We start from the raw sequence: 27,914 nt of genomic DNA on the forward strand, positions 1-27,914 counted from the left end.
ACACTTCATATGTCAAATTTTCTGAAGGTGTTAACATCATCGATATTTTTACGCTTAAAAATGTCGAATTTTGTGCCAAAAAAAGAGCATTTGTGGGAAGTTTTAATTCATTACTTTATTTTGAAGAAAAGTGCTGCTGAAAGTCATCGTATACTTCGGGAAGCTTATGGTGAACATGCTCCATCTCAAGATACTTGTGATCGCTGGTTTAAACGCTTTAAAAGTGATGATTTCGATGTGAAAGACAAAGAACGTCCAGGTCAACCGAAAAAGTTTGAAGACCAACAATTACAAGCATTATTGGATGAAGATGCGTGTCAAATTCAAAAACAACTTGCAGAAAGATTAAACGTTGCTCAGCAAACAATTTCTGATCGTTTACAAGCACGGGGGTTTTAAAGGAAGGAAAATGGGTGCCACATCAACTGAACGAAAGACAAATGGAAAACCAAAAAGTCATCAGTGAAATGTTGCTTCAACGGCACGAAAGGAAGTCTTTTTTGCATCGAATTGTGACTGGCGATGAAAAGTGGATTTATTGTGAGAATCCCAAATGCACAAAATCACGGGTTGATCCAGGTCAACCGTGAACATCGACTGCAAGGCCAAATTGCTTCGGAAAGAAGGCATGCTCTGCGTTTGGTGGGATCAGGAAGGTGTGGTGTATTATGAGCTTCTAAAACCAGGTGAAACCATTAATACTGATTGCTACCGACAACAAATAATCAATTTGAGCCACGCTTTGATTGTGAAACGACCAGAATGGGCCAGAAGACACGGCAAAGGAATTTTGCTTCATGATGATGCACCATCACACACTTCAAAACCAGTTAAAGACACGTGAAAAGATCTTGCCTGGGAAGTATGAACCCACCCGCCGTGTTCACCAGACCTTGCGCCTTCAGGGAACCACTTGTTCCGATCGATGGCACACGCACTTTCTGAGCAGCACTTCAAAATGTACGAAGACGTGGAAAATTTGGTCTCTGAATGGTCTGCCTCAAAACAAGAAAATTTCTATCGGGACGGTATCCACAAATTACCTGAAAGATGGGGGAAATGTATAGCTAGCGATGGACATTACTTTGCATAAAGCACTTTTGATATTTCTCTTGAAATTATCGTGTTTTCTTTGATTACAAAATCCGCACTATTAACCGGTACACCTGGTAAGTCCTGTTTACTGGGGCGATGAAAAAAAAAGGGCGCCGTTAACTTTAGTCAAGGAGCCGGGAAGTCCAAAAAGGTGGTGACCGAAAGCAAGGAGGCGGGAAGCACAGACGGGGGAACTGCCCGCAGGTGGTGGGGCGGTGCGGGTGAGGGAACAGCCTCGCCCCTCCACTACGGCCCCGCCTCTCCGCCTCCGTACCTGCCTGCGGGAGGCTCCACGCGCTCTCGCACCTTCTTTCTCGCCTCCACCCGCCGCCACCGGGGCTGCCCGGTACAGAGGGCGCGAAGGGACCCGCAGTTTCGGTGGCTGCCCCACTTCGCTCCTGCTCCGATGGGATTCTGCAAGCGTCCGAGCGTCTGCCGTGGGCGGAGGAAGGGCGTGCCGGTTGGGTGTCGTCGCCTAGCAACCAGCATCACGCGCCTGCGCCGTGGCGAGAAGACTACAACCCCCAGAATGCCTAGCGCCCGCGGCACGGCAGAGGACAGGGCCCCGCCCCTGCGATGCCCGACGGGACTTGTAGTTTCCAGGCCCCGCTAGACGCCCGGGCTGCCCCAGGCGGGGAGCGCGCCTCGGGCGGGGCGCGGCGCGGCTTGCGGATTGGGCGGCCTGGACCGCGGGCGGCGGGCAGGGGGCTCACGGGCCTCGGCGCATGTGCGGCGCGGGCGGCGGGGGCCGGCGGAGGCGCGGGTGTCAGTGAGCGGCGAGGCGCCGGCGCCCCGAGTCGCGTCAGCCGGTCGCCCGCCGCGGTCTGCGGGTCCGCGCCGCGCGCTGCTGGCGGAGCATCTCCCGGCTGCGCACCTGCCCGGCGCCCCCCGGCGCCCTGGGACCGCCGCCGCCGCCGGGCCCGGGCGCCTCGCCGTGGAGGGAGGGCCGCCGGGCGGGCCGGGCCGGCGCGGCGATGATGCACAGGTTCCGAAAGTGGCTGTACAAACCCAAGGTGAGCGGCCCCGTCCCGCCGCCCGCGCAGACCTCCCGCACTCCGCCCAGCACTGACGTCGCCCTCCCCCGCGGTGGGTCCCGGCGAGCGGCTGTGTCCAGGAAGGGCGCCCAGCCCCGTGCGCGACGGACCCGCCCGCGCGCACCCTCGGCCTGGGTGCGCCCCCGCCCGCGCCCAGGGCGGCCCCTTTCCCACGCCACCCGTGTCCGCTTGCACCTCGCGCCCCCCCTCCCCCAGCCCGTAGCGGACCCCTGCTCCTGAGTCCTGCACCGGTGACTCCTCATTCCCCACCCCTCCCCCCATTCTGGGCTTGGGAGGTACTTCTCGACCTTTCTCCGCATCCCGGGGCAGACCCGTCCACTTCCCCCGGGTTCTGGAGGGAACCCCGTTTCCTCTCCCCGGGCCCTGTGTCCAGAGCGGGTTCCCATCCACTGTCTGGGCCCTGCCTTCCAGAGCCGGGACCGGTCCACACCTCGGCCAGCGGCGCCCCCACCCGTGCCCGGCGCCCACCGGCGCGCTCCCCCATCTCCCGGCGCGGGGTCGGTCCGGTCTGGGCGGCGCGCCGGGAGCCTCGAGCCTCGGCGGCTGCGCCAGTCGCACTGCGGGCGCTGTGTCCCCGCCACCCGCCCGCCTGGGCTCTTGTCTGCTGAGGCCAGAGCATCCGGGTGCAGGGTCCTGGGCGCAGGGTCCTAGTGGCACCCTCTGTGTCCAGGCCCTCGAAGCGGGAGGGCCCCCAGGTGCCCAGGTCTTGGTTGGGGGGGGGGGTGGCTCGGGTGGGGTCACCGGTGACCAAAGGGCGCCTTGGACATCCGAGGTCGAATGTCGCTGCTGGACCCAGGGGACTCACCTCTCCTCCCAGGGGAACCACTTCCCAGCCGCCCCCCCCCTCCGGGTGGCGTTTCCTTAAATCTGTGCCCTCCTGGAGTGGGGCGGCAGCAGGTCCCTCAGGAGGACAGGCCTGGAGGCTGTGGGACGCGAGCTCAGGGACCTGAGGGCTCCAGGCCTTTGGAGGGAAGAGTCCTCCCAGTGTGTGTTGGTTTGGGGCTCAGGGTGCCTGGGGCCCTGCGTTGGGCCCCTGGTTTCGGGCCCTTGCCTGCCTGGAGCAGCAGCACTGCCCTCCTGCCATGTAACCCTACTGAGGGGTGGTGGCGGCTGCACAGGACCCTGGCTTCTGGCGCTGAGTGTGGATTGGGGCCTCACTGCCCTTGGCTCCCTTCTGCTGGCCCTCTTCTCACGCAGCCCCCCAGGCTTCAGCCCCCACAAGGCCTCAGCTCCCCAGACCTCACCCCCCAGGCCTCAGCCCCCCAGGCCTCACCCCCCAGGCCTCACCCCCCAGGCCTCACTCCCCAGGCCTCAGTGCCCCAGGCCTCACCCCCCAGGCCTCACTCCCCAGGCCTCAGCCCCCCAGACCTCAGCCCCCCAGACCTCACTCCCCAGGCCTCAGCCCCCCAGGCCTCAGCCCCCAGGCCTCAGCCCCCCAGACCTCAGCCCCCCAGACCTCACTCCCCAGGCCTCAGCCCCCCAGACCTCACTCCCCAGGCCTCAGCCCCCAGGCCTCAGCCCCCCAGACCTCACTCCCCAGGCCTCAGCCCCCCAGACCTCACTCCCCAGGCCTCAGCCCCCCAGACCTCACTCCCCAGGCCTCAGCCCCGGGGCCTCAGCCCCCCAGACCTCACTCCCCAGACCTCAGCCCCCCAGACCTCACTCCCCAGGCCTCAGCCCCCCAGACCTCACTCCCCAGGCCTCAGCCCCCCAGACCTCACTCCCCAGGCCTCAGCCCCCGGGCCTCAGCCCCCCAGGCCTCACCCCCCAGGCCTCAGCCCCCAGGAGGCTCGCCCTGCCTGCTGTCGCTGTAGGTTGCCAGGGAAGGTGGCAGGCAGCCGCTGCCAGGGAACCGCTTCTGTCTGTGTGACTTCTGTCCCGAGTAAAGGAAAAACGAAGTCTGCTTGTCAGAGGTCATGGGTGGGGGCAGCACTGCATGTTCAGTGACAAATGGCCGGGCCAAGGGACATTGTCCCAGGTCAGGTAACGCTGGTGTCTCAGAAACGCTTTGTCAGGGGTCTGGGCCGGCGCCTCGGTCCCGGTCCCGGCGGGGCTGGAAGAGCCTCGCGGCCAGGGCCGCCCGCCTCCCGGGCTCTGCTGTAGGAGGGAGAAGGGATGGTGGGGCCGGTGTCCTCCGCTGGGTAATGCTGGGCCCTGCCCGTGTCACTCAGGGCAAGTCTTTAAAAGCGGAGAAGGATGCGGCCCCGTCGTTGAGCGTGTGCGCAGAGCTGAGGATGGGGTCCCTACGTTTCCCTCTGTGGCGGGCGCCGCCCCTGCAAGGCCAGCTCCGGGCCTGACCGGCACGGGTAGGGGTGGTGAGTTACCAACCCTGGTGACGGGCCCCCAGATGTGTGCCCAGGGGCCGGAGGGGGCGGTGTTCGTTCTGATCCTCGCCTTTTCCTGCCTTTTCCTCCCTGTCATCTCGTCATACTGTCTAATTCTTGTCGCTGACCCCTGGGCTCCGGACGCATCTGCACCCCACATCTCTGTCCTGCGTGGCATTTGCGGGCAGCGGTGCCCGGTGTGCAGCCCGAGGCTGGGCAGTCCCTTATTTGAGATCTGTCTTTGGACTTAAATGTCTTGATTGTTTCGAGGCGTGGGGTATGTTAGGTCACCCCAGCCAGCTTTTCATTCTTTACACCACAGCTCAGCCGTTTGCCCGGCATTGTGAGTTGAGTTTTATGCTCCCCCTCCTACCTAATTTACCACATTTCGGCACAAGTCAGCACCCAGCCAGGCTGCCTGGGAAGGTTCCGGGCCTGGCATGGTTGACGTGTTCAATGTGAGCGGTGGGAGGATGTGTCTGGGGGAGGCGGTGGCCTGCGATAGGACTTTTTTTGCTTTTGTGTTGAGATGCACATACAATCCCAACTGCATTCTTGACTGAACCCCAGCTCTGTGTGCGCGGAACACTGAGCTGCTTGTTCGCGGCTGCAGGGGAAGTGCCCCGGGACCAGAAACACTCGTCCTTGTCGCTCTGAGAAGCGTTGGGAAGTGCTTTTAGCTGCTCCTGACGCTGGATCATTTTCGTGTCTGAGTCATTAGTAACTACCTGAGTTGAGAAGAAAATAAATCTGATGTAGGTGCAGTCGTTTCACATTAAAATGCCATTGGCTGGCCGGCCGGCGTGGCTCCGTGGTTGAGCATCTTCCTACGAACCAGGAGGTCAGGGTTCGATTCCTGGTCGGGGCACAGGCCGGGGTTGTGGGCTCTTTCCTGAGTGGGGGCGTGTAGGGAGGCAGCCCATCAGCGATTCTCTCATCACTGATGTTTCTCTCTCTCCCTCTCCCTCGCCCGGCCTCTGTGAAACCAATTTAAAACATGTTTTCAGAGGCCCTCTGCACTCTCCCATCTCCACGTGCCTGCTCGAAGGCCGTCTTTTGAACTCCGGGTGGTTTTCCTTCACGCCAAGCTTAGGGACTGTCCCCTCTGGACTGACGCGGCCTGGAGGAGGCGTGTGGGAGGGGGCACTCCCGGCCGTCAGCGGGAGGTGGCAGTGATGGGCCGGGATGACTGTTTTCCGTCTTTGAGGAAGAATTGCCGGCGGGTGGGTGATGCCGCCCAGATGGACGGGCCTCCACGGGCTGGGTGACGGCCCCCCTGGGCCAGAGCCCGGGGCCTGGGGTGTCCGTGTTCACTCCTGGCCGGCGGCGACGCTGACGAAGGCTGAGCGCCCGCAGCGCTGAGGCCACTCTCGGAGGACCACCCTGCTGTCTGCGTGAGCTGCTGGAGAGCCAGGCTTCCGGAAAGCCGGGGTCAGCCTGTGCCGGGCCCGTCCTGCTGCCAGCAGGTGCCTGGCACAGAGCGGGCCGGGAAGTTCTGGGAAGGATGCTGGGCAGCGCTGTCAGGGCGGGCGAGGCGGGCCGGAGGCTCCGCTCTGTCCTCAACTCCGAAGGGACCGGCCCCTCCCTCCCCACTGCCGGGTCTGCTCCCCTCACCCCCGCCCTCCCCAGGCTTCCTCCAGACCCACAGCAGTGCCCGGCTGTGGGCAGCGGGAGGCCTGAGGTCTGGGGAGCGACTCAGCAGGGCTCTCGCTCACTGCCCAGGCTTCATGGATCCCTGCGGGCGGGGCAGAACCCGGCAGAGCGGCGTCCGCAGGGAGGGCGAGCTGCAGAGGAGAGCGCTGGCATCGCCGTCATCACTGTCCCTGCTGGGCGCTGGGCGCTGGGCGTGAGCTTGGCAGAGCAGCGAGCTGACGGGAAGTCAGGGCCGAGGTCTGAAGCCTCACCTAATGGCTCCAGCGTCCGTGCCCTCCCCCCCCCCGAACGGGAGCCTGTGAGGTCACTCAGATGCTCAGCCCTCTCCAGCCTCAGGGATGCCCAGAGCAGCAGATGCGCTTGTTTGCAACGTGTGGATGCCCATCCCAGAGCCTGCGGTGGCGCAATTCTCCCATGGGGTGCTGTGTGTCCCCGCGTGCTGTGTCCCTGCGTGCAGTGTCCCCCGTGTGCTGTGTGTCCCCGCATGCTGTGTCCCCCCATGTGCTGTGTGCCCCCGTGTGCTGTGTGCCCCCGTGTGCTGTGTGTCCCCCGTGTGCTGTGTCCCCTGTGTGCTGTGTCCCCGCGTGCAGTGTCCCCCGTGTGCTGTGTCCCCCCCCGTGTGCTGTGTGCCCCCGCGTGCTGTGTCCCCCCCGTGCGTCCCCTGTGTGCCCCGTGTGCTGTGTCCCCCCCGTGTGCTGTGTGCCCCCGCGTGCTGTGTCCCCCCCGTGCGTCCCCTGTGTGCCCCGTGTGCTGTGTCCCCCCCGTGTGCTGTGTGCCCCCGCGTGCTGTGTCCCCCCCGTGCGTCCCCTGTGTGCCCCGTGTGCTGTGTCCCCCCCGTGTGCTGTGCGCCCCCTGCGTGCTGTGTCCCGTGTGCTGTGCGCCCCCTGCGTGCAGTGTCCCCCCCGTGTGCTGTGTGCCCCCGTGTGCTGTGTCCCCCCCGTGTGCTGTGCGCCCCCGTGTGCTGTGTCCCCCCCGTGTGCTGTGCGCCCCCTGCGTGCTGTGTCCCGTGTGCTGTGCGCCCCCTGCGTGCAGTGTCCCCCCCGTGTGCTGTGTGCCCCCGTGTGCTGTGTCCCCCCCGTGTGCTGTGCGCCCCCTGCGTGCTGTGTCCCGTGTGCTGTGCGCCCCCTGCGTGCAGTGTCCCCCCCGTGTGCTGTGTGCCCCCGTGTGCTGTGTCCCCCCCGTGTGCTGTGTGCCCCCATGTGCTGTGTGCCCCCGTGTGCTGTGTCCCCCCCGTGTGCTGTGCGCCCCCTGCGTGCTGTGTCCCCGTGTGCTGTGCCCCCCGTGTGCTGTGTCCCGTGTGCTGTGCGCCCCCTGCGTGCAGTGTCCCCCCCGTGTGCTGTGTGCCCCCCGTGTGCTGTGTGCCCCCGTGTGCTGTGTCCCCCCCGTGTGCTGTGTGCCCCCATGTGCTGTGTGCCCCCGTGTGCTGTGTCCCCCCCGTGTGCTGTGTGCCCCCATGTGCTGTGCGCCCCCATGTGCTGTGTCCCCGTGTGCTGTGTCCCCCGTGTGCTGTGTCCCCCGTGTGCTGTGTCCCCCGTGTGCTGTGTCCCGTGTGCTGTGCGCCCCCTGCGTGCAGTGTCCCCCCCGTGTGCTGTGTGCCCCCCGTGTGCTGTGCGCCCCCTGCGTGCAGTGTCCCCCCCGTGTGCTGTGTCCCCCCGTGTGCTGTGTGCCCCCCATGTGCTGTGTCCCCCCGTGTGCTGTGTCCCCCGTGTGCTGTGTGCCCCCCGTGTGCTGTGTGCCCCCGTGTGCTGTGTCCCCCGTGTGCTGTGTCCCGTGTGCTGTGCGCCCCCTGCGTGCAGTGTCCCCCCCGTGTGCTGTGTGCCCCCCGTGTGCTGTGCGCCCCCTGCGTGCAGTGTCCCCCCCGTGTGCTGTGTCCCCCCGTGTGCTGTGCGCCCCCTGCGTGCTGTGTCCCCCGTGTGCTGTGTGCCCCCCGTGTGCTGTGTCCCCCCCGTGTGCTGTGTCCCCCCCGTGTGCTGTGTCCCCCCCGTGTGCTGTGTCCCCCCCGTGTGCTGTGTCCCCCGTGTGCTGTGTGCCCCCGTGTGCTGTGTCCCCCGTGTGCTGTGTCCCCCGTGTGCTGTGTGCCCCCGTGTGCTGTGTCCCCCGTGTGCTGTGTCCCGTGTGCTGTGCGCCCCCTGCGTGCAGTGTCCCCCCCGTGTGCTGTGTCCCCCCCGTGTGCTGTGCCCCCCGTGTGCTGTGTGCCCCCCATGTGCTGTGTGCCTCCTGTGTGCTGTGTCCCCCGTGTGCTGTGTCCCCGTGTGCTGTGTCCCCCGTGTGCTGTGTCCCCCGTGTGCTGTGTCACATGTGCTGTGTGCCCCCTGCGTGCAGTGTCCCCCCCGTGTGCTGTGTCCCCCCCGTGTGCTGTGTCCCCCGTGTGCTGTGTGCCCCCGTGTGCTGTGTCCCCCCCGTGTGCTGTGTCCCCCCCGTGTGCTGTGTCCCCCCCGTGTGCTGTGTGCCCACATGTGCTGTGCGCCCCCATGTGCTGTGTCCCCGTGTGCTGTGTCCCCCGTGTGCTGTGTCCCCCGTGTGCTGTGTGCCCCCGTGTGCTGTGTCCCCCGTGTGCTGTGTCCCGTGTGCTGTGCGCCCCCTGCGTGCAGTGTCCCCCCCGTGTGCTGTGTCCCCCCCGTGTGCTGTGTCCCCCGTGTGCTGTGTGCCCCCGTGTGCTGTGTCCCCCCCGTGTGCTGTGTCCCCCCCGTGTGCTGTGTCCCCCCCGTGTGCTGTGTGCCCACATGTGCTGTGCGCCCCCATGTGCTGTGTCCCCGTGTGCTGTGTCCCCCGTGTGCTGTGTCCCCCGTGTGCTGTGTGCCCCCGTGTGCTGTGTCCCCCGTGTGCTGTGTCCCGTGTGCTGTGCGCCCCCTGCGTGCAGTGTCCCCCCCGTGTGCTGTGTCCCCCCCGTGTGCTGTGCCCCCCGTGTGCTGTGTGCCCCCCATGTGCTGTGTGCCTCCTGTGTGCTGTGTCCCCCGTGTGCTGTGTCCCCGTGTGCTGTGTCCCCCGTGTGCTGTGTCCCCCGTGTGCTGTGTCACATGTGCTGTGTGCCCCCGTGTGCTGTGTCCCCGTGTGCTGTGTCCCATGTGCTGTGCGCCCCCTGCGTGCTGTGTCCCCCGTGTGCTGTGCCCCCCGTGTGCTGTGTCCCCCCCGTGTGCTGTGTCCCCCGTGTGCTGTGTCCCCGTGTGCTGTGCGCCCCCATGTGCTGTGCGCCCCCTGTGTGCTGTGTCCCCCGTGTGCTGTGCCCCCCGTGTGCTGTGTCCCCCCCGTGTGCTGTGTCCCCTGTGTGCTGTGTCCCATGTGCTGTGTCCCCCGTGTGCTGTGTCCCCGTGTGCTGTGTCCCCGTGTGCTGTGTCCCCCGTGTGCTGTGTCCCCCGTGTGCTGTGTCCCCGTGTGCTGTGCGCCCCCATGTGCTGTGCGCCCCCTGTGTGCTGTGTCCCCCGTGTGCTGTGCCCCCCGTGTGCTGTGTGCCCCCCGTGTGCTGTGTCCCCCCCGTGTGCTGTGTCCCCTGTGTGCTGTGTCCCATGTGCTGTGTCCCCTGTGTGCTGTGTCCCATGTGCTGTGTCCCCCGTGTGCTGTGTCCCCCGTGTGCTGTGTCCCCCGTGTGCTGTGTCCCCCGTGTGCTGTGTCCCCCGTGTGCTGTGTCCCCCGTGTGCTGTGTCCCCTGTGTGCTGTGTCCCCCGTGTGCTGTGTCCCCCGTGTGCTGTGTCCCCTGTGTGCTGTGTCCCCCGTGTGCTGTGTCCCATGTGCTGTGCGCCCCCATGTGCTGTGTCCCCCCGTGTGCTGTGTCCCATGTGCTGTGTCCCCCGTGTGCTGTGCCCCCCGTGTGCTGTGCCCCCCGTGTGCTGTGTCCCCCGTGTGCTGTGTCCCATGTGCTGTGTCCCCCGTGTGCTGTGTCCCATGTGCTGTGTCCCCCGTGTGCTGTGTCCCATGTGCTGTGTCCCCCGTGTGCTGTGTCCCATGTGCTGTGTCCCCCGTGTGCTGTGTCCCCCGTGTGCTGTGCCCCCCGTGTGCTGTGTCCCCCGTGTGCTGTGTCCCATGTGCTGTGTCCCCCGTGTGCTGTGTCCCATGTGCTGTGTCCCCCGTGTGCTGTGTCCCATGTGCTGTGTCCCCCGTGTGCTGTGTCCCATGTGCTGTGTCCCCCGTGTGCTGTGTCCCCCGTGTGCTGTGTCCCCCGTGTGCTGTGTCCCCCTTGTGCTGTGCCCCCTTGTGCTGTGTCCCCCGTGTGCTGTGTCCCATGTGCTGTGTCCCCCGTGTGCTGTGTCCCATGTGCTGTGTCCCCCGTGTGCTGTGTCCCATGTGCTGTGTCCCCCGTGTGCTGTGTCCCATGTGCTGTGTCCCCCGTGTGCTGTGTCCCATGTGCTGTGTCCCCCGTGTGCTGTGTCCCATGTGCTGTGTCCCCCGTGTGCTGTGTCCCCCGTGTGCTGTGCCCCCCGTGTGCTGTGTCCCCCGTGTGCTGTGTCCCATGTGCTGTGTCCCCCCGTGTGCTGTGTCCCCCGTGTGCTGTGCCCCCCGTGTGCTGTGTCCCCCGTGTGCTGTGCCCCCCGTGTGCTGTGTCCCCCGTGTGCTGTGTCCCATGTGCTGTGTCCCCCGTGTGCTGTGTCCCATGTGCTGTGTCCCCCGTGTGCTGTGTCCCATGTGCTGTGTCCCCCGTGTGCTGTGTCCCATGTGCTGTGCCCCCTTGTGCTGTGTCCCCCGTGTGCTGTGTCCCATGTGCTGTGTCCCCCGTGTGCTGTGTCCCATGTGCTGTGTCCCCCGTGTGCTGTGTCCCCCGTGTGCTGTGCCCCCCGTGTGCTGTGTCCCCCGTGTGCTGTGTCCCATGTGCTGTGTCCCCCGTGTGCTGTGTCCCATGTGCTGTGTCCCCCGTGTGCTGTGTCCCATGTGCTGTGTCCCCCGTGTGCTGTGTCCCATGTGCTGTGTCCCCCGTGTGCTGTGTCCCCCGTGTGCTGTGCCCCCCGTGTGCTGTGTCCCCCGTGTGCTGTGTCCCATGTGCTGTGTCCCCCCGTGTGCTGTGTCCCCCGTGTGCTGTGCCCCCCGTGTGCTGTGTCCCCCGTGTGCTGTGCCCCCCGTGTGCTGTGTCCCCCGTGTGCTGTGTCCCATGTGCTGTGCGCCCCCATGTGCTGTGTCCCCCCGTGTGCTGTGCGCCCCCGTGTGCTGTGTCCCCCGTGTGCTGTGTCCCCCCCGTGCAGTGTCCCCGTGTGCTGTGTCCCCCGTGTGCTGTGTCCCATGTGCTGTGCGCCCCCATGTGCTGTGTCCCCCCGTGTGCTGTGCGCCCCCGTGTGCTGTGTCCCCCGTGTGCTGTGTCCCCCCCGTGCAGTGTCCCCGTGTGCTGTGTCCCCCGTGTGCTGTGTCCCATGTGCTGTGCGCCCCCATGTGCTGTGTCCCCCCGTGTGCTGTGCGCCCCCGTGTGCTGTGTCCCCCGTGTGCTGTGTCCCCCCCGTGCAGTGTCCCCGTGTGCTGTGTCCCCCGTGTGCTGTGCCCCCCGTGTGCTGTGTCCCCCGTGTGCTGTGTCCCATGTGCTGTGTCCCCCGTGTGCTGTGTCCCATGTGCTGTGCGCCCCCATGTGCTGTGTCCCCCCGTGTGCTGTGCGCCCCCGTGTGCTGTGTCCCCCGTGTGCTGTGTCCCCCCCGTGTGCTGTGTCCCCCCGTGTGCTGTGTCCCCCGTGTGCTGTGCCCCCCGTGTGCTGTGTCCCCCGTGTGCTGTGCCCCCCGTGTGCTGTGTCCCCCGTGTGCTGTGCCCCCCGTGTGCTGTGTCCCCCGTGTGCTGTGTCCCATGTGCTGTGTCCCCCGTGTGCTGTGTCCCCCCCGTGCAGTGTCCCCGTGTGCTGTGTCCCCCGTGTGCTGTGCCCCCCGTGTGCTGTGTCCCCCGTGTGCTGTGTCCCATGTGCTGTGCGCCCCCGTGTGCTGTGTCCCCCGTGTGCTGTGTCCCGTGTGCTGTGCGCCCCTGCGTGCTGTGTCCCCCGTGTGCTGTGTCCCGTGTGCTGTGTCCCCCCCGTGTGCTGTGTGCCCCCGTGTGCTGTGCGCCCCCGTGTGCTGTGTGCCCCCGTGTGCTGTGTCCCCCGTGTGCTGTGTCCCGTGTGCTGTGTCCCCCGTGTGCTGTGTGCCCCCGTGTGCTGTGCGCCCCCGTGTGCTGTGTCCCCCGTGTGCTGTGTCCCGTGTGCTGTGCGCCCCTGCGTGCTGTGTCCCCCCCGTGTGCTGTGTCCCCCCGTGTGCTGTGTCCCCCGTGTGCTGTGTCCCCCGTGTGCTGTGTGTCCCCCGTGTGCTGTGCGCCCCCTGCGTGCAGTGTCCCCCGTGTGCTGTGTCCCCCGTGTGCTGTGTGTCCCCCGTGTGCTGTGCGCCCCCTGCGTGCAGTGTCCCCCCACGAGTCCTGCCTGTGACAGAGCGCCTGGGGCGCTGTGAGGCTGTGTTCTTGTTCTTTATCGGTTAAGGGATTACACGTCTGTCCTTCGCCCCTCGTTGCCCCTCTACCCCCCGTGGGGCTGTGTTTTGTCCTGCCTGCCACCTGCCGTGGCTTCAGGTCTGAGCAGAGGGCAGCGTACAGGGCAGCAGGGGCGTCCTTGCAGGCCTCAGTGTCCCTGTCGGTCAGGCGGGGGTGGCGGGCCTGCGTGTGGAGTTAGGTGGGCAGTAGCGGCCTGACTAAGGGCTGCCATCATGGCCGGGTGGGGGGCGCGGGGGCGCACGGCAGGAAAGAGGCGCGGGCTTCTCCCAGAACCCCACACGGGTCTTCTGGGCCCCAGAGGCCAGCGTCGCTCCAGCTGTCACCGGAGAGTGGGCGTGTCCAGCAGGTGCAGCCCCACCACCGAAAGGGGGGGTGATCAGTTTCAGGAAACACCCTCAGCACGCGAGGGGCCCGTCACGAGCTGCCAGTAGGAGTGGCAATGCCCTCTGTGCCCTCACTGCCCCTGGGCATGCGCCTCCCACGTGGGCAGCAGTGGGGACACCATGTCAGGCCCGGCCCCAGAACCTCTCAAGCCGTCTTCCTGTGGCCGTGGCCGTGGCCTGTGACCTGTGACCTGCGCCCTCCCTCCAGTTCCTTGGCTGGAGGCTCAGGATCCAGGAGAGGACCCCAGGGCCGTGGGCGGCAAAGGCCGAGGGGAAGGGGCTGGTGGAATGACAGGTCGGGGATGGGCCTCCTGGTTAAGCCGCTGAGGTTTGGGGGCTTGTTAACAACCGGGCTGTCCGAGTGCACCCTGTTTTCCACATGAGGCCTCGCCCGTCCCCGCAGCTGGGGGCCCAGCCGGAGGGGCCGGAGCTGTCCTCAGTGCTGACCTGAGTCTCATCTGGTGGAGCAGTTGCCCGCCAGGCGCCCAGATGTCGGTGGGGACGCGGCGTTGGGAGGACAGGAGTGAATGGGTTTAAACCGGCTGAAGAGTTGCGCTGCAGGGAGGAGGGTAGGATGTGTCACGCACGGTGGCGACCTCTGGGGGGAGCCGGTGCGCTGAATGGAGCGGCCTCCCCTCCGCACAGGGAGGTTGAGGCTCTGCCTCCGTTCCCATGGGGGGGTGGTGGCGGAGGGGGGCACTTCGCGTGGGACCCCCTTGCTGGCCGGGCCCTCGGGCTCTGCGTGGGGGTCTGCGCGCCTCTGCCGTGGGGGTACTCCAGCGTGCTCCCCCCAACCATGGCACGGGCTGGGGGAGATGGGTTAGCACACCCACTGTGGGGGGGTGTAGGGCAGACATTTTTATCTTCGGATTTTCCATTTTTGAGGATGATTCTAATGATTTTTAGGGATGTTATAAAATAGCTTAAAAGGACAGTAAACTACCTAAATGGCAGCCGCGCCCTGGCCAGCGTGGCTCAGTTGATTGGTGGCGGTTCAGTTTCCGGTCAGGGCACATCCCCAGGTTGGGGGTTCGATCCCCAGTTGGGGTGCGTGTGGAAGGCAACCCATCAATGTTTCTCTCTCACATTGACATTTCTCTCTCCTTTCCTCTAAGATCAATAAAAAACAAACAATGTCAGATGCATTTAAGAACGCCCCGTGCTCGTGGTAACATCCATAACGGCCAGAAGGCCCGCCCACGGTGACTGGGCAGGTGAAGGTGGTCTGTGCTCACCCGAGTGTTACTCAGCCACGAAAAGGGAGGAACTAACTACCTGCTACCACACGAGCGAGCCCGAAACACGGTGCTGGGTCAGAAGCCAGACACAGGCCACAGTGTGCTTTTGTGCACGCGGAACACTGCACGTGCAGAGCAGGCGAGTCCAGAGACAGCGGAGCTGGGCGGGGAGGGAGGGGGTGGCGGCTGAGGGATGCGGGCCTACTCTGGGGCAATGAGAAGGTTCTACAACTAGAGACAGAGGGTTGGACAACAGTGTGAATGTACCACGTGCCACTGACTTGCTCACTTTAAAATGGCTCATTGGCCCGGACGGCGTGGCTCAGCGGTTGAGCGTTGACCTATGAACCAGGAGGTCAGGGTTCGATTCCCGGTCAGGGACAGGCCTGGGTTGTGGGTCTCGATCCCCAGTGGGGGGCGTGCAGGAGGCAGCCGGCCCATGATTCTCCCTCATCATTGATGCTTCTCTCTCCCTCTCCCTTCTTCTCTGAAATCAATAAAAATACACATTTTAAAAATGGTTAATTGTATGTTATGTGACTTTCACCGCAATAAACAAAAGGGTTTGGCATCTGGGGAGGTCTTTTCGGAGAAGCGCCGCGTCCCTGGCGGTCACGGGGAGGAGTCGCTCTGCGGCTGAGCGGAAAGACGCTCGGCCGTCTCTCCAGGGGCTGCTGTTCGAGGCCCAGCTCGGAGGCCACAGGTCCCTCTCCCTGGATCCGAGGGCCAGGCCATCCTCAGAGGCCGTCAGCTCCGCCTCCTGGTGGTGGACGGGACACTGTGTCCTGGGGTCACTCCCGTGGTGGCCCTGGCGTGAGGTGTGGGGGTGGGTGATGGGTGGCAGGGACTGTGGGGCCAGGGCTGGCTCTGGGTTGAGCTCCGGTGCGCGGGTTCGAGGCCCACTCACACCCACTCAGCTGTGCCCTGGCCGGCGGCCGGGAAGGCCCCACACCCAGTTTGGTTCCCCGTGGGCCTGAGTCACCTGGGGGCCGGCAGAGTAGCTCCTCTGAGTGGACTTCCCGGGAAAAGCTCCAGCCCTCGGGAGAAAGGTTCCCGGAGCCCGAGTCAGCCAGCAGCAGGCCGACAGCCCGGGGGAGACGCAGGCCCCCCGCCCATGAGGGAGCCGAGGGAGAGTCAGGACGGGAGGCGCCGGGGCCACCAGCCCTTGAACATAGGAGCGGGCCCTCCGAGGTGAGACAGCGCCACCGGGTTTATTGGTTTATTTATTTAGCATTTTTCTAAACATATTTTTATTGTTTTCAGAGAGGGAGAGGGAAAGAGAGATAGAAACATCAATAATGAGAGAGAACCATTGATCGGCTGCCTCCTGCACGCCCCACACTGGGGATTGAGCCCGCAACCCAGGCATGTGCCCTGGACCGGAATCGAACCTGGGACCCTTCAGTCTGCAGGCCGACGCTCTATCCACTGAGCCAAACGGGCTAGGGCTTTATTTAGCATTTTAATAATTTTATTTACCCCATATATCCGAAGTATATTTTGATGTGGAAATACAATCAATAAATCCAAATTAATACATATAAGTTGATTCTATTCACATGTACTAATTTGGGTTTATTGATTATACTTCTATTGATTACATATCATATCTATGATATAAAAGTGTAATATGCTAATTAGATCAGACGTCCTTCTGGACGTCCTTCCTTCCAGACGAAGCCACACCGGGCGGGGCGGGGCCAAGGCCCTCGCATGATTCTTGTGCATCGGGCCTCTAGTACACACATAGAATGAAGCTAGTCACTGAATGTGAAGGCTAAGAATGAGAACCTGCCCTAGAGCAGCTGAGGGGTGGCAGTTACCCCCTGAGCACGGGGCCTCACCCCCTTTGCCTGTTCAGTATTGTCCCCTGTGTCCCATCCTGGTCTCTCCAGTCTTCTAGATCATTCCCTAGAGGTGAAACCTGCTGTGACCTCTGGTCTCTAAAACAGTACCAGCCCGGCCGGCGTGGCTCAGTGGTTGAGCACCAACCTATGAACCAGGAGACGCCAGGGTGATTCCCGGTCAGGGCACATGCCCGGCTTGCAGGCTTTATCCCCAGTGTGGGGCGTACAGGAGGCAGCCGATCAGTGATTCTCTCTCATCACTGATGTTTCTCTCTCTCCCTCTCCTTTCCTCTCTGAGATCGATAAAAATATTTGTTTTAAACAGAGAGAAGGGGGTCCTGAGACCTGAGACATGGCTGCTGAGGCGTGAAGCTCGGGACCCAGAAGCACTGCCAGCAGCCGGCAGGTGGTGGGCCCCAAAGAGCTCACGCCTTGACCCCCAGAGCCTGGGAGTAGCAGGGGTCACATGCAGGTTGCACATGGAGCCAAGGCCACCAGGTGGCTGCCTTGTGAGATGGCCCTGGATTAGCGGGGGGGGGGGGGGGGGGGCGGTGTGACCATAGGGGCCTCCGTGGAGGAGGGGCAGCAGTGGAGGGGGGACCGAAGATGGCCAGAGGGAACTGGGACTGGACGGACGTGCACCGTTGGGCTTCCAAGAGGAGTGCGGCCTCTAGATGCCAGGAGAGGCGGGGACACAGGTCTCCCCGAGACCCTCCAGAGAGAGCGGTCCTGTGACCCCTGGTTTTAGCCGCTGACCCTGTGCTGGGGCTCTGTCCTCAGAGCGCTACAGTAATGCCTCCTGCTGTTTAACCACCGAGTTGGGAGTGAATTGTTACAGGGAGCCATTGCCGCCTCCTGGGGACAGTGCCCGCAGCCAGGGCATTCACGAATCTGCTTGGCGGCGGGGCTGCGTGCCCGTGGGCTCGCCGAGGGGCGCTGGCTGCAGAAGTCACTCCACGGGCAGCGCACAGGATGTGACAAAGCCCGTCTCAAAATATCACACACGCATGACATCCTTTTTATAGCGTTAAAAACTACCCGAAATACATCGAGACTCCGTGTGGCAGCAGCCACGCTGTGCTCAAGGGCCGCGTGAGTCAGGATGCGGGAGCCGGGAGCTGTGGGGAGCAGGCGCTGAGCCACCGGGCTGGGGTGATGGGCTCCCGGGCTGTGTGATTGGGGGGCCCCAGGGTGGTTCCCCTCGGGGCCTGCAAAGGAGCACGGTGGACTTCGTGGCAATAAGACGCCTGTGGTGGCGAGAAGGACGGAGCCGAGGTCCTTTGGGGGGAGCTTGGCGGCTCCGCCTCCTTCCAGGGCAGAGCCAGAGGCCCCTGGTTTTGCCTGGAGCTGCAAACTCCAGGGCCAATGCCACGCCACGCGGGCGGCTGTCTCATTCCAGCGCTGTCATCACCCCCAGAGGAGGCCCCGTACCTGTGCCCCCGCCGCCCTCCCCGCCCCCCGCCCCCCAGGGGCAGCTTTTAAGGATTAGATGTGGCTTATGATGACTCATCGCTCTCCGTGTATTTAAGGACGAAGGTCAGCAGGGTGGTGGGGTGCACCGGCCGCCCCGACCCCACGGCGCCACCCCGTAGCTGTGTGACTTTGGCCGGTGTCTTGGCCTCTCTGTGCCCGGTTTCCTGCCCTCCAGATGAGACGGGCAGGGGCATTGCACACAGGGCCGTGGGGAGGAGAGGGGACGGTGCTGCTGGGCAGGCCGGAGCCTGACCCCCCACAGGTGCCGAGCAGGAGGACTCTGATGGGACGAACCACAGACACGCGGTCCCCATCTGACAGCCTGCAGGGCCAGCTTTTCTCCCCCAGAGAGCCGAGGTCTCCGGTGGGCAGCCTGGTTCCACACCCCCGCCTCCGGCCCCCGAATATGCTGGGTCCGGCCCGACTGCGGGCGGCATTGTGCACAGCGCACTCGCCTCGAGACAGGCGCCATCGGGGCGGACCTGGCCACACCGCCCTCAGAAGCAGGCGCTTTCTCCCTGGCCGGTGTGGCTCAGTGGATAGAGCATCTGCCTGAGGACTGAAGGGTCCCGGGTTTGATTCTGGTCAAGGGCACGTACCTCGGTGAGGCTCCATCCTGGACCTGGTCGGGGCCCCTGTGGGGAGTAACCAGGGGATGTGTCTCACATCGATGTGTCTCTCTGTTTCTCACCCTCCCACTCTCTCTAAAAATCAATGGGAAAAAAGGATTAACAAAGAAAGAAACAGGAGTCCTCTGAGACATGTCAGTCTATTAGATGTTTATAAAAATAAAAGAAGCAGGCGCTTTCTGTGCGGCTGCCGCTCCCAGCGGAGGGCCCGGGGCTCGGCATGCGGGTGGCTTGTGGCGTGAGGCCCCGCAGGTCCCCGCGCGTCTGAGTGCACCACTCACGGCCTGGTGTCTGGCCCTGCCCGCGGGGTCAGGAGGGGAGGCCCGCCTGGCGAGACGTGGCTGGAGCGTGCCCGGCAGCAGGGTGACGCTTCCTCGGCGTCGGGTGCTGGGAGCACCGTCCAGCACGGGGAGCCTCCACGGTGGTCTCTGCCGTCAACTTTTCCCAGGCCCAGGAGGTCGGAGCCCCCGGCGGGGGCAGCTGGGGTGTCCCAGCCCCTCCTCCTGGTCAGCGCCTGGCCTGGGCAGACCTCCCCTGGTGCTGGCGGGCCCCCCAGCTGGAGAGGCGGCCTCTGACCACCTGGTCCAGAGGGAAGGGTGTGGGCGGACAGCTGGGGACCACGCTTTCGTGGCCCCGTCTGAAGGTGGCTCCTCACAGCTGCCTGGAATGAGGGGGTGGCTGGGCCCTGTTTTCCTGCAACAAGTAAAACAACCAAAATGAGTGTTTTTCCGGCTGTACTAGTCATTCCTCAGAAAGTCATACCTGCTCCTCGCAGAGTAAGCTCAGACTTCAGGCCGCCGGGAAGGCCCCGCCCGCCCGGGAGAGCTGTGTGGACTTTGGTGAATCTCAGAGGAGGACTCTGGCCTGGTCTGCAGTGTCTCTTAGGGACGGAACCTTCTAGATCTGCAGGGGCCTGCAGCGCTTCCCTCAGGAACGCCAGGAGGTCGCTGAGTGTGGATGTGGGCACGTGTCACACCAGACGATGCCTTCAAGGCATTTTGACGAGAGATGGTGTGTGTGGCGGTGAGTGCGGCCGTGGTGTTGGGTGTCCCGACCGCTCGGGGTGTCGGTGCCGCTAAGGGAAAGGTGACCACGGCCGCCGGCCCCTTCCTGGCAGGAGTGACCGACTGGCCGCAGATTCTCCTTCCAACTGGGTCTTTGGTTTCAGTAAAACGGACGGAGGCCTGAGCCGCACGGCCCGGCCTCAGAGCTGGTTCTGATCCTGTGGTTTCTCGCTGTGATCTGGGCCCAGAGCGGGCCCCCGGCGCCGCCCCTCCCGCCGATCCGTGTTCTGTGATGGGCACCGGGCACAGACAGCGCTGCTAAGCGTTCTTTGATTCTTGATAAACTGAGCGATAGCCACAGTGGAGGAGGGCGGGCGAGGGCTGGCGAGGGCGGGCGAGGGCGCCAGCTGGGGTCCCGCCTCTGTCCCACCCTGGGCAGCCCAGAGGCCGGAGGGGTCCTTCAGTCCCGGGCGCTGTGGCTCCCTCGGGGCCTGTCCAGGGGCAGGGCAGCCCCTCCAGGTGTCCACAGGCCCCTCCGCATCCCCGGCCGACCTGGAAGTTCAAGAGTGAACCCTGGGCGGGGGGTCGGAGAGCGAGTTTCTGGTCCTCGGTTCAGGCTGACAGCTCCCTGCCCCCCAGATTCTGCCCTAAAACCAAGAGGAGGTGCCAGGATGGGAAAAGGGCCGTAATGGAGGACGGGGGAGGGGCTAGCCTCTAGGGGGTGGCGGGGGGGGGGGCGGCGGGAGCCAGGGCTAAGGGCACCATTCTGAGCAGCAGCCAGCGCCTCTCCTCCCAGCCCCCGCCCAGACTACACACCCGTGCGCTCACATTCTTTCACACACACGCAGGGGCACTCACATGTGCACACACAAATGCAACACACTCGTGTACACACCCCCATGCACCCACACGCATGAACCCACATGTGTGCACACACAGTCACCTAAACACACTCATGCACGTGTGTGTGTACGCGTGCACACACAGGCACACCCACATGCATAGCCACACGTGCATGCATGTGATGACACAGTGCTCCCCTGCAGTCCCACCTGCACACGTGCTAGTGTCAGCTGTGTGAGCTGAGGGGCTGAGTGCTCAGCCCGCTGAGGCCAGCACCGCCGGGGTCCACTGGGCACACGTGATGGGCAGCGGGCACCCGCCGCTCCAGCCTCCCTGACCCGCATGCCACTGCCTCCCAGGCTGCGGTTTGCACAGCAGGTGCTGTCACCGGGGGGTGGGGGGTGTTTGGGTGCGAGGTCTGGGTGTGTGCTGAGGGTGGGGGCTGAGTGTGTCTCTGAAAGGTGTGGGCATGGCCACACCAGCTCAGAGCCATGGCCTCCTGGGGGCATCACCCCCGGTGCCCTCGGTGAGGGAGCTGGTGGTGTGGCCTGGACAGATCCCAGGGCTGTGGTGACCAGGGTCCACTCCTGAGCTGGGTGTCAGGACACCATTGGCCAGGAGACCCCTGACCCCATGCTCCCCGGGCCCTTGTGTGGGGCGTCCCTCCCCAGGGAAGGTGGGACCCGCCGTCTAGCTGCCTTCGGAGATGCTGCTCTCGGCCTCCAGGAAGCAGCCGGCCCTGTCGTCCTAAAGCCTGGAGACGCTTGTGCAGGAGCCGGCGGGAGCGCACTGCTCGTCGCCTGGGAACAGGCCACCCCAGGTGCCCGCACGCCTCGGTCTGGCTCACGCCTGGGTGCCTGTCTCCCCAGAGGTCGGACCCACAGCTGCTGGCCCAGTTCTACTATGCGGATGAGGAGCTGAACCAGGTGGCGGCCGAGCTGGACAGCCTGGACGGGCGGAAGGACCCCCAGCGGTGCACCCTGCTCGTCAGCCAGTTCCGCTCCTGCCAGGTGAGTACAGGCCTGTCCCGGGCGTGGGCCTGTCCCGGGCGTGGGCCTGTCCCAGGTGTGGGCCTGTCCCGGGCGTGGCCTGTCCCGGGCCTGGGCCTGTCCCGGGCGTGGATCTGTCCCGGGTGTGGATCTGTCTCGGGTCTGGGCCTGTCCCGGGTGTGGATCTGTCCCGGGCGTGGCCTGTCCCGGGCGTGGCCTGTCCCGGGTGTGGGCCTGTCCCGGGTCTGGGCCTGTCCTGGGTGTGGATCTGTCCCGGGCGTGGCCTGTCCCGGGTCTGGGCCTGTCCCGGGCGTGGCCTGTCCCGGGCGTGGATCTGTCCCGGGCGTGGCCTGTCCCGGGTGTGGCCTGTCCCGGGTGTGGATCTGTCCCGGGTCTGGGCCTGTCCCGGGTGTGGATCTGTCCCCGGTGTGGATCTGTCCCGGGTCTGGGCCTGTCCCGGGTCTGGGCCTGTCCCGGGCGTGGATCTGTCCCGGGCGTGGCCTGTCCCGGGTGTGGCCTGTCCCGGGTGTGGATCTGTCCCGGGTGTGGGCCTGTCCCGGGTCTGGGCCTGTCCCGGGTGTGGATCTGTCCCGGGCGTGGCCTGTCCCGGGTGTGGCCTGTCCCGGGTGTGGATCTGTCCCGGGCGTGGCCTGTCCCGGGCGTGGCCTGTCCCGGGTGTGGATCTGTCCCGGGTGTGGATCTGTCCCGGGTCTGGGCCTGTCCCGGGTGTGGATCTGTCCCGGGCGTGGATCTGTCCCGGGCGTGGCCTGTCCCGGGTGTGGTCTGTCCCGGGTGTGGATCTGTCCCAGGCGTGGCCTGTCCCGGGTGTGGCCTGTCCCGGATGTGGGCCTGTCCCGGGCGTGGGCCTGTCCCGGGTGTGGCCTGCCCCGGGCGTGGGCCTGTCCTGGGCACTAAGGCCTGTCCCTGTTTCAGGACAACGTGTTAAACATCATCGACCAGATCATGGACGCCTGCATCCCCCAGGACCGCGCCCCCCGGGACTTCTGCGTCAAGTTCCCCGAGGAGATCCGGCACGACAGCCTGGCGGGCCAGCTGTGGTTTGGCGCCGAGGTAGTGGCCCCGCCGGTCCCAGCACGGCCTTGGCGCGTCCAGCCGTTTCTCCGCGAGCCCTGGTCAGCCCCGGGGCATGGCCCCGACTGGCGCCGGTGCTCCCGTGCGCTGGGGGAGGGGACAGGTGTCCCCCGCCCGGGCCCCCGTTGGTCCTCCCCTCCGCCTGCTTCGGGGTGAGTCCCAGTGAGAGTGTCTGTGGTTTCTGCCGTGACTGCTCTGGACCAGGCGGACCCCGGGGAGCGGGCGCCCACATCCTGTAACGCCGGCCCCGGGGGCGGCAGCGGGGACCGTGCGGCAGGAGCTCCTGGGGGTTCCCAGGAGAGAGGACTTGGGGAGGAAGGCCATGCCCCGGCCTGGCCACAGCCCCCTGCAGCCTCCGTGTTCCCTGTGTGCCCAGCTTTGGGGCCACTGCCCTCTCACGGGGCCTGGCTTTGCTGTTTGTGGGGGGACCAGGTGGGAGCTCCGCTCCGTGCAGAGCGGGAGCCAGGGTGGGGGCCAGGGCTGGTGGGGCCTCAGGTCGGGCTCCTCGGGGAGTGGGCGTAGGCGCTGACCCCTCCCTCCGCCCGCAGTGCCTGGCCGCCGGCTCCATCATCATGAACCGGGAGCTGGAGAGCATGGCCATGCGGCCGCTGGCCAAGGAGCTGACCCGCAGCCTGGAGGACGTGCGGGGCGCCCTCCGCGACCAGGCGCTGCGGGACCTCAACACCTACACGGAGAAGATGCGGGAGGCGCTGAGGCACTTCGACGTCCTGTTTGCGGAGTTCGAGCTGAGGTGACCTTGCGGGCCACGCGTGTGCTGTAGGCGTGAGGCCACAGCCTCGGCATGGGGTCACGGCCTAGGTGTGAAGTCATGGGCTAGGTGTGGGGCCACGGCCTCGGCATTGGGTCACGGCCTAGGTGTGAAGTCATGGGCTAGGTGTGGGGCCACGGCCTCGGCATGGGGTCACGGCCTAGGTGTGAAGTCATGGGCTAGGTGTGGGGCCACGGTCTCGGCTCTGTCGGGGGGGGGGGTGCCTGCTCTGCGGGCTTTTCCGATATTTCCAACTGGAAAACTGCAGCAGGAGGAGCTGCGGCTGGTCAGGGTCAGGGCTGTCTGCAGGGTGGTGACCCCTGGGACTTGGTGTGGGCTGTGGGGGAGGGAGATGCAGGGGCCCACCCCACCCCACATGCTCAGGGGCTGGCCCCACCACCCAGCTCTGAGCATTCCCCCGCCCTATGCTTCCTCCTTCACGATGCCTACCCCCCACCCCCCACCCAGAGAGCTGCCCCCCCACACCCCACCCATGCCCAGGGAGCTGCCCCCCAGCCCGCCCACAGGCCTCTGTGGGGAAGGGCTCCGACGGCCTGGAGGGCACGCTGCGGGCGCCCGCACACAGACCCCGGACTGGGCCAGAGAGCAGCCCTGGGCGCTCACGCCACGGCGGTCCTGGCCAACAAAAACGGCATCGTTGCTAGCAGCTGTCCATCTCGAAGGAAGCCCGCCGGACGCTAAAGGCCTCCTCTCCAGGAAGAGGGAGAGATTGTTCCCTTCCTCCCTGCATTTCCCAAATAAGCTTCATAACCACCGACAGTGAGAGGCTGCCACTCGGGGAGGAAGAACAGTCTCATCCAGGCAGTGGGCGGAGGGCCACCACCTTTTCCTACCTTCTCAGCCCGTCCCACCTACCGTGGCTCCCCTGGCGCCCAGATAGCCGGTGCTTAGGGCCTGGGGCGTTCGCCTGCCTGTGTCCTCCTCCTTCCCTCCCTCCCCTTGCTCACTGGTCAGGGCTGGCCAGGCAGCGACGCTGGAGGTGAGCAGGTGAGCAGTGACAGCTCAGCAGCTCAGGACGGGCAGGGCCGAGGAGGCACTGGAAGGGGCCTGACCCAGAGCAGCTCTGTCCTGACGGGGGTCACGCTGGCGGCTGTGCATTTACGCGGCACAGACGTGGGTGGCGGTGAGATTCAGCCCTCGATCGCTCTCCCTGTGGTGCAGCTACGTCTCGGCCATGGTGCCCGTGAAGTCGCCCCGGGAGTACTACGTGCAGCAGGAGGTCATCGTGCTGTTCTGCGAGACCGTGGAGCGGTGAGCCACCCGTTGCCCAGGGCCCGGCCGCAGCCTGGGGCAGGGGCAGCCGTGGGGGGGCACCCACCTTGTCACAGGTCCCCAGCAGGGCAGGGCCAGCCCCTTTCCCCTCCTTGTCCTCGTGCCTGGGGGTGGGCAGTCCCGAGAGGCCGCTCCTCAGGGCTGCAGCCTCGTTCCTCAGAGCTCCCCACCCCCCTTTCCTCTGGGCCCAGAGGGCAGACCCTGCAGCTGAAGTTCATGTGACAGAAAATTCACCCACAGGACAAGCTGCACAGGCTCAGCCTCCAGGAGCTGACCTCCTCCTCCTCCAGTTCCTCCCCTCCCCCTTCCACCTGTTCATCTGCACACCTCCAGGCCCCCCATCGCCTCCCCTCTCCTCCCCTTCCTCCCCCTCCCTCCTCCCCCTCCCTCCTCCCCCCCCCCCAGTCAGGGTGGGGCCCTGGCTGGGTGTCAGGTCCCGAAGGGGTTTGGGGGCAGCTCTCCAGTCAGCTCGCGCCTGGGGATGTGAAGTCAGACTCTGAATGGACTGGGGACTGATGGAGCCCGGAGTGGTCTCTGTATGTGACCAGGGCCCTGCTGCTGGGCTAGTTGTGAAATCGCCTGCGTGGCCTCCTAAGCCGTGGCTGTTTTAAGACGGAGTATTCGGTGTTGACCCGTCGAGGCATTTCACTCACCCGCGGGAGAGGGGCTCTGACTGCGTCGCTGGGATCAGGTGGGGGAGGGGAGGCAGCGCAGGCCGTCCTGCCCACACCTGCGAGGGCTCAGGGCGCACGCGTCCCCTTCCAACTGTCCGCCCGGCGTGGACGCGGGTCTGACCCAGGCCCTGCCCTCCTCACTGTGCGCCCCGGCCAGGGCCCTGGACTGCGGGTACCTGACCCAGGACATGATTGACGACTACGAGCCCGCCCTCATGTTCACCATCCCCAGGCTGGCCATCGTGTGGTGAGTGTCCCTCCCCCGGACTGTCCTTCGGCAGGAACCGGGCAGGGCCGTCCAGTCCGGCGGCTCCGCCTGTTGCTGATAAATGGTGCTCACACCCCCGAAGGTGGCTGCTCCCGCTTCTGCTTGGCTCTGGGGGTAGATGGCTTTGGGTCTCGTCACAAACTCTAGGGGTGTCCGTTTCCCAGGTGTGGGGCTCAGGGACAGTCTTGTGCTGATGGATGTGGTTGCTGAGGCGACAGGCCGCCCAGCTGGTGGTTATCTGATGGTCCCTCGAGTGACCATTGTCAGAACAGGACACAGTTTGAGTGGCAGTTCTCATTGCTTTCCTCTAAATTTATTTAAGATTTGGTCTCACCTGGCCGGCGTGGCTCAGTGGTAGAGTATTGACCTATGAACCAGGAGGTCATGGTTCGATTCCGGTCAAGGGCACAGGCCCGAGTGGCGGGCTCAATCCCAGTGGGGAGGTGTCCAGGAGGCAGCCAATCAATGATTCTCTCTCATCATTGGTGTTTCTGTCTCTCTCCCTCTCCCTTCCTCTCTGATATCAATAAAAATATCCTATATAATAAAAGGCTAATATGCAAATTGTCCCCTAGGAAGTTTGACCAGGTGTTTGATCGCTCGCTATGATGTGTGCTGACCACCAGGGGGCAGCGTGGTCTATGGCGGGTGACCAGCTGCGGTGGCGGGGTGCTGAGGGAGCGAGGGAAGGAGGAGTCAGGGAACCTGATTGGCCCTGATGACAAGCCAGGCCTAGGGACCCTACCTGTGCACAAATTTTGTGCACCAGACCTCTAGTATTTAGGGAAGAAAAAAAAAAGGATTGGGTCTTGAGGCGAAGCATGTGCCGCGCTGGGTGTGGGGTGGCCTGGAGGCCCCAGTGCGTCTGGGTGCACCCAGCAGCCGCGGGGCCTGAAGACAGGCTGGCTTTTGTGTCTTGAATGCAGCGGTCTTGTGGTCTACGCGGACGGACCCCTAAACTTGGACCGCAAGGCGGAAGACATGTCCGAGCTGTTCCGGCCCTTCCACACGTTGCTGCGGAAAATAAGGTGTGGAGGGCAGGAGGATGGGGGGGGTGCTGGCATCGGCGGCCCCCCAGCCTTCCGCTCTGCAGGACTGGGGGGCAGTTACCGGCCCTCTCCTGCTCCCGCGGGGGCGCTGGGGCCTTGGCCGTGGTCTCCGCTGCTGGTTTATGGCTCCGAGGGCCCTGTGTAGCTCTGTGCACCAGACCTCTAGTATTTAGGGAAGAAAAAAAAAAGGATTGGGTCTTGAGGCGAAGCATGTGCCTTCCCACGGGACCACGTTCTCTGTTGCGGCCTTTGTGCCTGGAGACCGGCAGCGTCACTGCCCTGCGGGGTCCCGCTCGCCCGTTGTGCCCTTTCAGGGCCCTGTCGGGGCCTGGCTCGCAGGACAGGCTGTGAAACGGGTTCACGCTGTTAGAGCACAAGATGTGCGGTTCTGAGAGGCACTCTTTTTAAAAATATATATGTTTTTATTGATTTTAGAGAGAGAGGAAGAGAGAGGGAGAGGGAGAGAAACGTCAATGATGAGCCCTGGCCGGTTTGGCTCAGTGCATAGAGCGTCAACCTGCGGACCAAAGGGTCCCGGGTTCGATTCCGGAATTACAGTCAAGGGCATGAACCTCCGTTGCAGGCATCTCCCCAGCCTGGGCCCTGGCCAGCGCTCGTGCAGGAGGCAGCCAATCGATGTGTTTCTCTCACATCGATGCTTCTCTCTGGCTTCCCCTCTCTCTAAAAATCAATGGAGAAATATCCTTGGGTGAGGATTAGAAAGAAGAAGAAGAAAGAAAGAAACATCAATGATGAGAGAGATCGGCTCATCGCTGCCTCCCGCACCCCCCACTGGGATCGAGCCCACAACCAGGCACGTGCTCTGACTGGGAATTGAACTGGGGACCACTTGGCTCCGGGCTCGACGCTAGCTGCTCAGCAGCGCTGGCCGACTGAGCGGCCTCTTTTCCGTGTGCCCCTCCGTGATGGCCCCGGAGCGTTCAGCGTGGGACTCGGACCCCAGGCTGGCCCGCTCTTCTCCCTGACAGAGCCACTGCTCACCCCATGAAAGTCACTCCGCCTCCTCGTCTCTGGTTCAATGCCCCTTCCTCCAGGAAGTCTCCCCAGACTCGGCCAGGTGCCCTCCGTTTTCCTTTGTTGCAGTTGTCACTATTGTAGTTCAGTCATCACTCATATAAATACTTATTTTCTGCGTCTTCCAACACAGCCCCCCAGGGCAGGGATCATGCCTGTCTTGCTGCGCCTGCCCCGCGCCCAGCACACACGGCTCAGACACGGCTGTGGAGCAGGAGGAGGAAGGCTGTATGGGAGCCAGCACATGGCTCTTCACTCCCAGATGTTTTCATTGCTGCGATTGCCACATCCCCGAGGACCAGGCTCTCTTGTTTCCGCCATAGGTTCCAGAACCTGGTTGTTAAGAAGGAAACTGCCTGGCTGGCGGCCAGCATGGCTCAGTGGTTGAGCTCTGACCTAGGAACCAGGAGGTCACAGTTCGATTCCCAGTCAGGGCACATGCCCGTTGCAAGCTAGATCCCCAGCGTGGGGGCGTGCAGGAGGCAGCCGATAAGTGATTCTCTCTCATCACTGATGTTTCTCTCTCTCTCCCTCTCCCTTCCTCTCTGAGATCAGTAAAAGTATATTTTAAAAATAGGTATATATTGCCGAAACTGGTTTGGCTCAGTGGATAGAGCGTCGGCCTGCAGACTGAAGGGTCCCAGGTTCGATTCCGGTCAGGGGCATGTACCTGGGTTGCGGGCACATCCCCAATAGGGGGTGTGCAGGAGGCAGCTGATCGATGTTTCTCTCTCATCGATGTCTCTCTCTCTCTCCCTTCCTCTCTGTAAAAAAATCAATAAAA

The 27,914-nt window shown here is 64.4% G+C and overlaps 1 protein-coding gene across 1 annotated transcript in view; it reads left to right on the plus strand.

Annotated features, from left to right (window-relative positions):
- Positions 1-1,727: 1,727 nt before the first annotated feature.
- Positions 1,728-27,914, plus strand: part of ZFYVE28 (zinc finger FYVE-type containing 28) — a 42,085-nt gene continuing 15,898 nt past the window's right edge. The window contains exons 1-7 of the mRNA XM_059677355.1: positions 1,728-2,108; positions 20,831-20,971; positions 21,884-22,021; positions 22,591-22,793; positions 23,994-24,083; positions 24,936-25,025; positions 25,973-26,074. Of these exons, the coding sequence (XP_059533338.1) occupies positions 2,070-2,108; positions 20,831-20,971; positions 21,884-22,021; positions 22,591-22,793; positions 23,994-24,083; positions 24,936-25,025; positions 25,973-26,074 (803 nt within the window). The 5' untranslated portion in view covers positions 1,728-2,069. The remainder of the gene's footprint in view (positions 2,109-20,830; positions 20,972-21,883; positions 22,022-22,590; positions 22,794-23,993; positions 24,084-24,935; positions 25,026-25,972; positions 26,075-27,914) is intronic.

The sequence above is a fragment of the Myotis daubentonii genome, chromosome 1 (genome assembly GCF_963259705.1).
Source record: "Myotis daubentonii chromosome 1, mMyoDau2.1, whole genome shotgun sequence".
In the NCBI taxonomy this organism is placed as follows: Eukaryota; Metazoa; Chordata; class Mammalia; order Chiroptera; family Vespertilionidae; genus Myotis; species Myotis daubentonii.